This window comes from Puntigrus tetrazona, chromosome 11 (assembly GCF_018831695.1).
Source record: "Puntigrus tetrazona isolate hp1 chromosome 11, ASM1883169v1, whole genome shotgun sequence".
In the NCBI taxonomy this organism is placed as follows: Eukaryota; Metazoa; Chordata; class Actinopteri; order Cypriniformes; family Cyprinidae; genus Puntigrus; species Puntigrus tetrazona.
The window spans coordinates 23449091-23463216 of NC_056709.1; the positions used below are offsets into that span (position 1 = coordinate 23449091).

At 39.6% G+C, this 14126-nt stretch overlaps 1 protein-coding gene across 2 annotated transcripts; it reads right to left on the bottom strand.

Moving 5' to 3' along the window:
* Window positions 1-138: 138 nt before the first annotated feature.
* On the bottom strand, window positions 139-13553 carry nacc1b (nucleus accumbens associated 1, BEN and BTB (POZ) domain containing b). Of its 2 annotated transcripts, none has more exons than XM_043252630.1 (5): window positions 13213-13553; window positions 8961-9976; window positions 8218-8503; window positions 7758-7855; window positions 139-7641 (listed from the first exon to the last, which is right to left on the bottom strand). In XM_043252630.1, exons 1-5 carry the CDS (start codon window positions 13281-13283, stop codon window positions 7337-7339), a joined length of 1776 nt encoding a protein of 591 aa, XP_043108565.1. In that variant the 5' UTR covers window positions 13284-13553; the 3' UTR covers window positions 139-7336. The 2 variants fall into 2 exon arrangements, with proteins under 2 accessions (XP_043108565.1, XP_043108566.1); XM_043252631.1 differs by lacking the exon at window positions 13213-13553 and adding an exon at window positions 12187-13135.
* Between the last annotated feature and the right edge of the window lie 573 nt (window positions 13554-14126).

Consider the following 14126-nt stretch of genomic DNA (forward strand, 5'->3'; position numbering starts at 1 on the left):
AAGTGTATATTAAGATATTAAGCAGACGCTCTACTAATACTCTAAAATGTAGCCGCAAAATAGACATTTAGACATTCTACTAACACTATCGAAAAAACGTGTTAACCTGCTTTTCAAACAAAAACCAACCACAATTTCTTTGTTACAAAGCTTTTTATTAAGATGTACTTTCATCATTTCTCCATGTTTATTTATTTTTATTATTTAATTTTTTTTATACAGTAGTTAATGTGCAATTTTCTTTCTCGTTGGGTCACAGTAAAGGAATTCACAAAGTTATTGGCACTTGGAACACAGAGGGAACAAGGGTAAAGAAGGGGTTTGACATCAGTAGACGCTACTGCATTTGTTTCCAAAAAGCGGTTTCTGGGGAATAACATCTCATGCTGTGAGTGCACAACTAACAATCAAACTTCATTAGTGTTTCTATGTATAATGTACAGTATATATATATATATATATAGATTTGTATTTATATATGTATATTCATATCTATACTGCAAAACAAAATAGCTGCAGGATCCCTGCGGCCACACCAGAGACATGTTCTCCGGAGCCATTCTGATGGGGCTCCTCGGCCCCTGGTGAGGTATTAATCTACCACTTTCCATATTCAAAGTTGCCCCCTATTTACGTCTCTTTCCTGTAACAGCGTCTCAAGGGCAGCACCTCGAGGGGTCTCCTGCATCGCATGACCCGTATCAGGGCACAGGGGCCAGGGACGTATGGCTGAAGGTGTCAGGAGGTAGATCCACACACCTGCTTGTGTGTGCGCACATGCGTTGGTCTCTGGTGGGCAGGGATGTACAAAGAGTAATATATGTTTTGAAATCTGTAAGAAGTCTTTGAGGTTGCCGGCAGCGCAGAAGCGCACAGAAAAGTGAAGTACGTGAAGCGGCGGGCCGCAGACGAGAGAAGACAGAAAGAGAGGGAGTGCGTTTATACTGGAGGAGAGCGCTGGAAAGATGAAAAAGATTTAACAGGCCTGATGGACATCTTATTAAAAGGATAAAATGTACAAGATGTATTAGGAGAGGTATGTCTTCATCCGAGGCTTTTTGATTGCGTCTGTCACCGCACTTCTTCTGTCTTCCCTAGAACTGTGAGATGAAGTGAGCTTAGATATTTCTAGCGTAAGTTGTTCACATGATTTAAATGCAATTTGAATTTGTGCCTCATTCGCTCTTGCCTTCAAAGCTGAACTTGCCTTAATAGTGAAACAACTTTTTTTGGGAATGGGGCTTGGATGCACGAGATGCTGAAAAATCAGCGAGATGCATCACAGTGCTCGAAGACGTAGGAGAAAGCTTAAACTGCAAAAAAGAGCTCTGAGTGAACCAGCCCTAAAAGTCAGAATTAAAAGAAATCTAACATTTTTTGGAAAAAAGAGAATAAAAAGAGATACAACAGTCTGAAAGAGCGAGGGAGCTCAAGGTGCTAAGACAGGGGTCTTCAACTTATTTTTAGTCTGTTTACGGAGACAGAAAATGAAATTGAGAGTAGCATTTCAAGCATTTCTGGCCAACAACATGCGAATATTAACATATTCGTTTATTTACATAAGACGCTTATATTGCAAAACTATTAAAATAAGAAATGGCCATTAAATAAAAAGATAATGACGTTTTTATCATTTAATTTGGAGGGGGGACACTTTTTAGCTTTTTATTTTGCAGTCAAACCCACGCACAAAGTCGGTTGCAGACCTCTGTTGAAGACTCCTATGATAAGGTACGAGCTCACAGTCAAACTGTGAACACTCACCCAATGGCGCTCCCTCTCTCTTGCGAAATACACACAACTTGGTTTTAAAAACATCCACGGAAATTGATGAGTACAGCACTCTCAGCTCATTTAACACATTTTACAATCCATTTTACAAATTCAATTTGCAGACTCCTACGGACGTTTCTCAGCAAATGGAACAGAAAAATTAAATCACGAGGGTAACAATTCTGATAGCTATTCACAAATCCCCATTTTGGTTGTTTGTTAATAAAGTGTCGCATTAAGTATTGAATGTTTTGATCGTCACATTGGTAAACACCAGCAGAGAAATTTGTTCTAGTTTCAATAAACGCAATAACATTTACTTATATTTGGCAGTTCAAACATATTTTAAGCACAGCTGGAAAGGGGTTATTAAATTAAAGATCGTGTCAAATTATTTCCTAAATCTTTGCCGTCCCTTATTGGTCAAGAGAAGTAACTGCATGGCAGTATCCTTTTCTACCTGCAGCATTTATCAAGTCTGACACCAGGTGGCACTTAACATCAAGCTCATCTGCACCAGTAAACTAATCCAGTAACAAAAATGATATTTTTTTTTTTTTAAGACAGAAAGAAGTAATAATACAGCTTGCAGTTCATATAGACCGCAACTCCCTACATCTATGCTGCTTCAAACACCCTTTAAAAATGATATTTTAATACAGTACATACCCTTAGATATTTTCAGCGGCCCTCATCCCTTCCCAGCACTTCAGTCATATGCAAAGCAAAAATATATAGCGCCTCTCTTGCTCCTAGCTACTGTAAATTTCATGAGGTTCCTTTACAAAGCACTTGGCAACTCTACAGTCTATGTTAAAAATTAGTAGCATCTTAATGGCCAAGCACTATTCTAGATTTGAACAAAACAAAACCATAGATAGTAAGAACAAAAGGTACGGTTTGTCATGCATTTTATTCCTCTTTTGTTTTTGTTGTGCATCTCAAAGTGTCCGAAGCACATAGATGAATCTTTAGTATAACATGCTAATAATAATACTGGAACTTTAATTGCTGAAATGAAAGGATTTTGCACGAAAGACCATGAACCCGCAGTGCGGGTCAGGGGTTGAAATTCTACACGGGGTAAATCCACTAAAGCTCATCGAGTTCAGCGCACGTCGTGTACTCAATCTCGCCAATGCACCACTGAGCAGAACATATTAAGAAGTGATTCATGGGTTGAAAACCTCACAAATCCAGCCCTCATGAACATGCATGCTGGCTGCTTCCTAAAAAAAACTCCTGGTCGCTACCTGGGTGTCCAATGTGATGGTACAAAAAAAAAAAAAAAAACAGTCGGATCAAGCTGTACATCAGAGGATCCAGCTCCATGTACATTTTAACAGGGATGAAGAAATGTCGACCGATGTTATCTTTCTTTTTACTCTTCGCTGCATTTCAAAAGCTTAAAATGAGGAACAATCCACCACAAAGACATATTTATGCACTCACCCTTAAATCACGTTTATCTGGTTTTTAGACAATGGAATGCTAACACACACACACACACACACACACACACACACGTATAACTGTGCTCACTTGGTGCAGTGTTCACTTTACATTTAAAAAGTAATCCAAATATGGCTACACTAATGTAATATAGTATGAACGTTAAAAGAGTGTTTTCAGAGCAAGTTATTACATACTTTGATTAATGCAGTATGCAGAAGAAGTATGTCGCCAATTCTGACCTTAACATATTTCTCAGTGCTTTTATTTCAGAGTAAAACAGATTATTGAAAAAAAAAAGAAAAAAAAGTTGGGTGAAGTCATGTCCGTGTACAGTTTCTTGTGAGTGTAAGATATACGAAGCTTCATACACAAACCATAGGTGGGTGATATACGGGTAGACACAATCATATGGTAAAATTGTCATGGTTATATGATCGCGGATGTTGCAGTGCTACATGAACTCATACGGTTTGCAGACGTTTTTAAGCATTCCATATTTTATGCATTTAGCAACTAAATTCATTTTGCTAAATATGCATGGTGTTTTTGAGCGCTGTGAGAGTGGCACGTGCACTTGAAGACACCGCTCATAGAGTGCATGAGTACTTGACTTCTATGTGTCAAAATGCCCGTCTATGCAAGTATCCTCGTAAACAGTAATTTAAAATGAAAGCAAACAGCTGAAAAGAAAACATACATGTAACAGTATATTGGAATCGGTTTATTTGCAAAAACGATAAAGGCCAAGTTTTCAAAAAGAAGCTGATTGCTGTGATCTGAACCCTAAACACGTTTTGTCAAAAAAGACGGTGTTTTCCACTTTCAAAGCATCACAGGTTCACATTTTACAGCAGAAGCTGACAAGCAGCAATGTTGTTTTTGAATAGACATTAATTTTTGCAAATAAGTGTGCTGTATTCATTTCAGGAGACAAGGCTACTTTTTACTTTGACAAAGTGCTGCTTTGCATGCATGTCTTTTCAAATGCGGAGTTACCTGCTTTTGCCAACACCAAAAAAAACAACTGTTGGATTATCTGCTTTTGATATAAAACAGATGTTTAATATGTCAATTTTTTTATAAAAACATGCTTGCAATGAACTTTAATTTAGTAAATTACCTTTATTTAAATTATTATTACTAAATCAAAACTGCAGTTTGGTTGATATTAACTGGAAAGCGGAATTAAAAAGAACAACATGATTTCTGAAAAAAATTAAATAAAATGGTTATCGTTTTTGCAAATGAACTCTTCAAATATAAATTGTTTTTTATTATTATTAATAGAATTTAATAGAATAATTACTATTTATTAACAGGATCAATTTTGATTTCATGTAAACTCTTCACAGAAGAAACAAAACCAAAGAAGCCAATTCAGATGAGATTCAATGTGAGCTGATGGTTTGTTTAGTCAAAGCGTACCGTTTGATGCCTCCATTTGGGAAATGGCTCACTGCACCAGTTGTGTGTTTAAGTGTGTGTGTGTGAGAGCATCCATCTCCTCACCAATACATTCCCTCCCCTCTCTGCTTGCGTCTGCACTGTATGTCTCCTTCTCTGAGTCAGACAAAAACAAACAGAGCTCTCTGATCTCTGCATACACACATACCAACCACCCACCCATCAACACACACACACACACACACACACACAATGCACATATTCCACAGTCATCCACCAACACCACCCACGCACCCTCTCTCAGACGTGCATTTGGCACACAAAAACCAGACTTACATTTGAACACGTACACATAAACAAATGGACACACATAAAAAGCATGCCTCCGGCGCACGCTTTCGCTTTCCTGTGAACCTCCTCACATGAATGCACAGGCATTAGCACGTGTGTCTCCAAAAATGGAAATGAAAAAAAAAGAGGCTCGAACTCTGAGGAAAAGTAGCGGAGCACACCAGCACGCATGCATGCATGCATACAGGATCATCCAGGCATTCCATGCCCTCCCCTTTCCACAATTTCTTTCACTTCTCTGTTAAAGACTGGCTGTGTAAGACTCCCAGGCACGAACTTCCACTCTTTAAGGCATTGCTGAACAATCCAGTTCAGATTTCTGTGCAAAAATCTCATTCTCATCCTATCGTACTATGATTAAGACTTGGTGCAGTCTCTTAGGATCGTACCACGTGGCTGAGAGGTAAAAGCCTTTTGTCCCCTTTCCCAGTGCAGCGTTTTGACAAACTTTATTTTAAAAAGGATTCCTTTTTTTTTTTTTTACTTTAAATCAGTGGTTCACCCAAAACGGTTATTATTGATTCTTTTGATTTTATAAATTATAACTTTTTTTTTTTTTTTTATTGTATTATGTATTTTCAGCAATCTCTTTTTTTTTCTCTCCATACAACAGAAGTCAATGGTCACCAAATTGGCTTACCAACATTCTTCGAAATACCTTCTTTTGTGTTTTACAAAATAAAGAAATTCTTACAGTTCTGGAATGGCATGGTTGGGTGAAGAGACGACACTTTGTGTTTTTGGGTGAACTATCATTTTAAATGAAGAGGTTATAAAAATGGAAAAATATAAATGTAAACATTTAAACCCCACAAATGGCAGGGTTATGTGCTAATAATTTCGTTTTTGGGTTCAAATTTATATAATTTTGAACTGGGATGATCTTGTCTAATCGCAGCCTCTCTTCAACCATGATCAATAATTCAAACAATCTAGTCTGCATTTCATGACGCAAGTGTGCTTAAAACACCTGAAGATGCAGGTTATACTTTGGGAATCTAATTTTAACTCATCCTTAAATATTTTAAGAGTGCAACTACACTTTAAATGACGTGGTACCTTTCTTTCATCTCCAAACCTAGGGTTACAACAGCTCTACATTGGCATTACGGAGTTCAAAAAGTTCTCCTTCTGAAACCCGAAAACCATCAAGAGAGAAACAATTAAAAACTCACTTTTCAAAAAGCAGACTACAAAACAGCTTCCACTCTCAGAGTGGTCTTCGGTGGTTTGGAACCACCGTAGCTGGGGCACTGATGCCCGTTCAGTGCCAATCTCTAATACTGCACTCATCAGAGCGTTTAGTGCATCTCTGTCAGAGGCGCTGAGGCGTAGCATGTCAGAATGCGTCATGCGGCAGCATGCACCACGCTTGTGCAATCGGTGCATGAAGCAGTCAGCTGTGAGATACAGCACTTCAAAAACTACCATCTGCAGCCTCCATACACAAACATTTACACTGGACACAGATACCTATGTGCTGTCTATACAAAACTACTAAAAACATAAAGACACATTTAAAAGGCCTTAATGATTTTTAAGCTTGTTTTGGGGTTTCCTTTGGAGATAATTGATGGTAAAAACTCGTGGCGATTTGATTAAAGTAAACCAAAGTAACAATATTAAGCCTTGGTAATATACCAAAATAAAATGATTAAAATAGATTTTGGATTTTGCTAATGCAAAAACATGTGAAAAACAATTCACTATTCATCGATTTAAACAAACAACAGTAGTTTCAGATGTAGCAAAACAGACTAATCTGCCTCTTACTAATTCGTTACAATCATAAATGATACACTGCCCCACTTGGGATACTTGGCAAGATAAAAAGTGGAATATTTGGCAAAAAAAAAATTACAAATATTGTTTGAATATAAAAAGAAAAAAGTAATTTAAAAACAAAAGAGGTTTGTGCAGAAACAGGAAATGGGGTCCAGAAAGCAGATATACAGCCACTATAATATAACAGATGAATACAATCTTATGTCCAGCAACAACTTCTGGATTCTCCAAAAAGATACATTCAGGATCACGACAGTGTTTTAAGACTGTATAAGAGCTTCCAGACACCATTTCCCCTTCAGCTTACAACAAACAGCCCCAGAGGCCCCTCCTTTTCAGGAATGCGTTTCTGCCGTATGACAGGGAGGGCCTCAAAGTACGATCAAAAAACTTTTTTTTTTTTTTTTTAAGGAAATAAAAATGACCAGCTTCTGAAGCGAGATTCAACGGGAGTCTTCATAAACATACACTTCATTGTTCCCAGATGACACCAATGCCCAGGGTAAGACCGGGATACGATGGAGGATTGGAAGAGGAAAGAATAGCTGATGCGCTGTAGTGTTACTCACTAAAACAAGCTGTTACCGTCCCCGCTCACACCTTGCAAGGCATCTGTAGATGACTGGCCAGATTCAGAGGCTGTACCACCTTCTAGGGATCCGGTTTCAAAAGCATGCTCCACGGCCAAGCCATCAGATTCCATTTTGGCAGCATCCGGAAGAAAGTTGGCGTAAGCGTCACTTTCTGCCATCAGAAGCTTCAGTTTCGGAATCCAGCTCTTGCGTACCACGCGCCGTGCATTGGTGCACATGTCTGCAGCGATCGCGTTCATTTCGCTCTCTTTGAAACTAGGAGCAAAGTTCTGGCAGTAAACTAGAAATAAAGAGAACAACAATAAAAAAAAACCTTTACTATCGTTATTTTATCATTACTTTTGACACAAAGCTATAAAACCCAATGTAGGTAATACTGTTTTGACCACAACTTACACTTAACAGCGTGGAGAACCCGACTGTCGAGTGGCTTGCGGTTGGGGTCATTTGTGGAGGATCGAATTCCTGTCCCACAGCTGTTTGCAAGAGTGCTTCTACAGGTAACATAAAAGGATGATGCACTTTAAAAGAAACACTTAAAATTTGACCTGTAAAATGCAAGAGCAATTCGGATTCCAAACTTTATTACTCGGTCAAGTTGCCACTGATACGTTGTTTTTATTAAGCGCCACTTTTTTGGCATCATTTATTCATATCAGAGTAAATGACATACAACCTCATATCATTCCAAACAGTATGATAATTAACTTTGTATGCAAAAAAGCAACTTGGACTATGCTAAACATCTTATTTCTGGGTAAAGCAAGTCTTTATTTTTGTATGAACAATTTCTATAAATACCAATTCCAGTTTTTTGTTTCTTTCCTGCTGAATAAAAGGTCAAAACTTCACTCACCGGTCAAAAAAGGCAGCGAGTAGCCGCCTGAGCAACACTTTGTGGCGTGTGCCCGCACTAACGTGGCAGTTCATCAGCTGAGCACGTGAAATAAAAACACTGGTGCCTGTTACTAGCTCCAGTTTCTCAGCAGGGTCACCTTCTTCATAGAGTTTAGGATGACAGCGGTTTCCGATCTGTGCAATGAGCTCAGTGGGAAGAGAGGCCAGATCTTGCCTCACTCGTACTCCTCTTCCTCTTGATTCAACTGTGAGGTGGTCTGGTAGTGATTCTACTCGTTCGCTGGCTGAACCAAGATTACAATGGAAAATAATAATTAATAAAAAAAAACAACATATTGGCTAAACTTCAGATTTTTTCGTACATGCTCTTTATATAGATTTTATATTGAACTTATCTGGGAAAAGTAAATGGAAGAGCAATGATGAATTGAAATTTCAAGTTTAATCTATTGTTTATCATATATATATATATATGTGTGTGTGTGTGTGTGTGTGTGTGTGTGTGTGTGTGTGTTTGTGTGTGTGTGTGTGTGTGTGTTATATATACACACATAACAAAAATGCATTTAAAAGTAATTTTAAAAAGGTCTACACTGAGGAAATGCTTTTCTTTTAGGTTTGATGTCTGTAAGATTACCAAATTTCCTATTGATGGAGCTCCTCAAGGCTCAATACTTGGCCAATTTTTTTTCTACATACGGTAGTCTTTTACCATGATATGGTAATCGAAACTTTTCTCACCTGTTGCCCCTACATTCAACATGCTGTACATGGTGTACATATTACAGATTTGTCTGTACTGTTCTTCTGTGTTTTCATCTGTGATTTCCTCTTCTTCATCATCGTCGTGGTAAGAGATCGGCGAATCACTGGTGTACATGCTGGGTGTGCCTGGGCTGGTGCCTTCCGGTGTGCTACTGCTGTTGTTGTTGTTGTTGTTGTTGCTGTTGCTATTAGTGGTACCGCTTCCACCCAATAAGGATGCACTTTGAGGCGGTGCCCCTCCTGTTCCCCGTGCCACCTCCTGCGAATAACGTGCCGCTTTCCTCATACCTCCCCCTCCTCCTGATCCTCCACCTCCTTCACGGCTACCTCCCTCCCAAAGACGCTTAGCAACTGGAGTGCAAACCACCGAATATGATGATGCTTCTTGTTGGGGCTGCTGGGCCTGAGGCTGCTGCTCTGTCTTCACCCTTGACACCAAAGGAAGGGGTGTTAGGCAGGAAGCAGGTCGAGCCGTTGCCGTGGGGACTGCACCCCCTCCTACAGTACCACTTCCAGTATGAGTAACAGGGCTCTGGGGTTCTGAGGGTGGGGTTTCTTCTGTGTGAAGGCCCTGTGAGTCACAACTCGGTGAGCTGACCTTCAGGAAGAACTCTGTGCCTTTTTCCATGATCTGCTGGATCTGCAGGAATCCTGCGGTGTACATTAAAAGAAACTGATCACCCAAGTTCATGCTAAGCCGGCCGGTGTAACAGAAGGAAAGGATCTGCTGGAAGCTCTGAGGCTGGACTGCTGGTGGTAACTCCACGACAGAGCTCTTACTTCCAGAGTTGAACAAATCTCGAAAGTAGGAGCTGCTGGCAGCCAACACTGCCCGGTGGGCTTTAAATGTGTGACCCTTCACCACCACTGACACGTCACAGTACAGTCCCTGAAGTCTCTGCTCATTAAGACACTCCAAGACATTGTTGCCAAAGTTGGGAATCGCCATCTGCAGCATCTGAGCCATATCGTAAAGCTCAGCACTACAGAGTCTGAAAAAGAAAACACAAAATCCCTTCAGAAATAAGGTGAAATTATTTTACCAGAGTTCTTACAATATAGACCAATGGGCAGGGCCTGTCGAGAATCCATGCCTACAAAAGGTTGCAGAAATATCTTCAGATTTTATACAAAAAACTCAACATTTCCACAGAAACCACCCCTTAAATTTCCCGCCACAAAGTGTGCAGATTACATAAAGGCGTAGCTAATTTATTCACGGCACAATAGTTCAGAAATTATTCAAATATGTTTTGCTGCTCAAAAGATAATTCTTTAAATATATAAAGTTTAAAAGAACAGCATTTATTTGAAATAAATGCTCACAACTGATCACTTCAAGTCATCTTTTCTAATTACAAACTTTTGAATGACTTTTGAATCATTTCTGTAGTGACAAAAAATTTGTCCTATGCACAAGAATTTTAAGAAATGCCAATCTTAAATAAAGATTTCTGGAATAAATCACATAGTATATCATCATCTATTCTTCTAAAACCATGGAGACACAGTGGTTCTCTATGTTCTAACTCCAAGGTCATCTAGTCTCACAAACAACATCCCATGACTATTACATAGAAACATAAAATGCATGCATTCTCCACAGGAAATTAAACAATGAATAAAAGCAATAAATGTTAATAAACATTCTTAATATAACTGAAGAGTATGCCTAGGGCCATCCAGGGGTTATCTGTGGGTCATAAACAATTTATAATCCTACGGTCTATTATTTTTAGAATCATACAAATGCTTTCTGCTCTTAAGGTCAACATGTACTTTCTAACAAACAAAATCCTTTTAGAAGCAAAAGACATGACACACAGGAAGTGGTTCAATTAAATTTCTTTCACAGAAAAATAAAGCACAAGTCTAATGTAATGGCCATTTAGAGATAATATATCAGGGAAATGCCATCCTGTATTCTGCTATCCAACGTGCAGAGAATATTTGCACTTTACATGAAATCATGTTTTTATGTACTGTGTGTGACCAGCAACACTCAAACTTAAGTGCAGTTACTTTTATACAAATACACTGTTCATTGTGTCAATCCGTCTGCTAAAAAACACTTAACCTCCATCCTGATTCACTTTCTATGCTTTTACTCTGTCCCACATTCCTCATTTTTCTTGCTTCTTGTCTGTGTTTTTTTATTTATTATTGTTAGCACCTCCCATTTTCTTTTGCCTTATGACAAATTGCTTGCAGTATTCCATAAGTCTAAGTTGTTTTGGACGACAATATCTGCTAAATCTTTACATGTGAAATGCCATACAGATGACCTCAACACTAACACTGATATAAATAACTTACAGAATGTGTTAAAAATTATTAACACAACTGAAAAGTACCTTACAGTTAGATCAAAAATCCCCACCAAAGGTGTACTGAGTAATTTCACACCGACGTCTCGCTTTGTGTCTTTTTTTTTTCCAAAGGTTGATCAGGAGGTTAAAGCAATGCTTTTAAGAAGCAGATCAAAGATTTGTCTAGTTGAGCAGCAACATTTTGATCAGTAACAAAACATCTACTTCCGTTTATAAATATATATAATATATATATATATATATATATATATATATATATATATATATATATATATATATATATGTGTGTGTGTGTGTGTGTGTGTGTGTGTGTGTGTGTGTGTGTATTTATTGTAAAATGTGTGTGTGTGTGTCTAGATAAATGATCACAAAATGATTTTTAGCCCTGTTAGTAAAAATCTTCCTGCCCTTTTTATTTAACCTATATTTGTTTATTTAGCTAGTCGCCAAGTCAACAGCAAAATTAACCTGTTGAAAATAATATTATGCCGTTTTAGGAAAATTTTAGATGGGTTAGTAATTTTCTTTCAGCGCCAGCAGAAACTGTAGTAACTATGCAATTTTGGAAATAGTTTATTTTCGGATTGTACCATCCTAGTTTAAAGGGTTAAAGCTAGTTCCTTAGCTAATAGCGATCACATTTCAAGAAACACAGCAAAATGATTATAAACTTGGTCTAAGAGTAATCCCGCACTTTCGATTGTCATTAATGTGATTACAGCTTCATGATCTATGCAACGAAAATGCCGTTTAAATTCACCCTGACTATTTTCTTTGTATCACTCGCACAGCACCATTTCCCAATGGCACAACAACAGCAGTTTTAATTAAAAACATCAAGGTAATAAATGAACAGTAGATCGTGATCTCACTGCTGAGAGTCGGGCGCCGGTGTTTCTGTGATGTGGCAGCCGCGGCAGGGCTGCGGTACCCGGTGAGTGTGTGCGCCCCGCACCGCTGCCCAGCTGGACACGAGCTCCGGGTTGGCACGGGCCCCGAGGAGAGGGGGGGGACAATTTTAAAATAATTCCCGAACTGCCTGGTCTCCACACTTGATGCGGCGACCAAAAAGCTGCTCAGCCTTCAAAAATCCTGTCACCAAAATAGTCTGATTGATGAATTATTGAGAAGCCCACATCCGTTTCCCTCGCCCCCTCGGTGCCAGTGCAATGCTATGCAATGTCGGGCTGAGTTACAGTCCTGCACATACCATGATATCTACACCTAAAACGTTTCGATTCGCCCGGCAACATCCACATGCGTGCGTTATTATTCATCATCATCATTATCCCGCTGCATGCTCGCAAATTAGGTAGTAGTCATATTTGTATGCGCGCGGCGCAATCATTGGATTACACATAAAATATTCTGTGGTTAAATTCTACTCCATTTTGGAGGAGGGGGAAGGGGGGCTCGGCTCCATCTTTTCCCGACATCAACAGGTCATCCCGGGACAAATGCAGCAACCGGGGGGCGAGTCAGACCGATCCGAGAGACAAGACACCATTAACCGCTTGACGTCTGAAAGCAATGCATATTAACGCCCTTCTCCATTACGAATCCTCAAATAGTCTATAAACACGTGCTAACATTGTAAGCGATGTCACGCGTGGCTTAAAAAGTTGAAAAATACAGACGGACGCTTTAATGCAACATAAATCAAGCTCTCGACAGCAAGTCATTGAAGTGGTTAAAGTTTCGCGAGCCCATCCCCCATCTAAAGCAAATCGCACACCTTCACAAAACAATACCCCTATCCAAAAATCCCATCAAATCTTTCCCAATTATCCCCTGCCACAACAATAACTAAACGCGACCCCCTCGTTCAACCCACGTGGTCGCCCCTTGACCCCACTTAAAGCGGCACGAACCTCTCGCGCGCGCGTTAAAATACTCACCCCCTCGCTCGCGATCTGCTGGAAAGTGTTTCAATGGAGGAGTCGGACTCTTTCTCTCTACGGGCAGCCATTCATCGCGAACGCACAGGCAAGACGCCCGAGCGCAGAATTATCGAGGGGTGCATCGTCCTGTCACCCCGGTTAGAGCGCAGAGTCACCGATCACGCGCGGACCGAAATGAAGAAAACCGTCCGAACGCCGACGCGTGCAACCCGCGCAGCGCGCGCTCTCCGCCGGGTCTGGTGAGTGCGCGCGGCAGTGCGGGGAAAGCGAGCTGCGCGGAGCGTCTAGACTCAGGTGAAGCCCTAGAGGGGGTCTGGGTGCTACGCGCACAGCATGCCAACTCGACTCTGCGTGTCGCACTGGAGAAGCGTGCACTAAACATCTCCAAAATATGTCCATCACGTCGCTCTAATGGGGTCAAATTATACGGCGCATAGGCAATTAGTGTTTATAGAGCGTGACTAGATTAGATTATTAGATTGAAATTGCCATTAGCAGCCCGCGGAAGGAGCATCTGTAGAGGTATGCCACGACAGTAATGCAGGCATACTTTACGCAGACATGCATTTGTTGAATTTCTGTTAAATATTGCATATAAAATAATGATTATGGAAATTTTAAATAAGATTTAATATGCAATATTTCAAATAGTTACATAATATTGAACTGCACATAACCGCGCTCCATCCCACAGTAAGAATAAATTACATTTAAAATTACGTTTTTTAGTTTGAAGTTAACGTTTGAGTAAATGTGCGTTGGTCCATCTGACAGTAAAAGTAAAATGTGATTTAAAAAAACAAAAACAAAAAAAAACTTATAAGCTAGCTGAAGTTCAGGTAAATGTTATGCCCGCCTGACTAGTACATTTAAAATAGACAAAATAGATAATTAAAATAGATAATTTATTC

Coding starts and splice junctions, on each gene's coding strand:
- nacc1b (XM_043252630.1), bottom strand. CDS start 13,283: ATGGCTGCCCGTAGAGAGAAAGAGTCCGACTCCTCCATTGAAACACTT. Junction 9,977..13,212: donor AGCAGATCGCGAGCGAGGGG/GTGAGTATTTTA, acceptor TTTCTTTTTCAG/ACTCTGTAGTGCTGAGCTTT. Junction 7,642..7,757: donor GGTTCTCCACGCTGTTAAGT/GTAAGTTGTGGT, acceptor CTTTATTTCTAG/TTTACTGCCAGAACTTTGCT.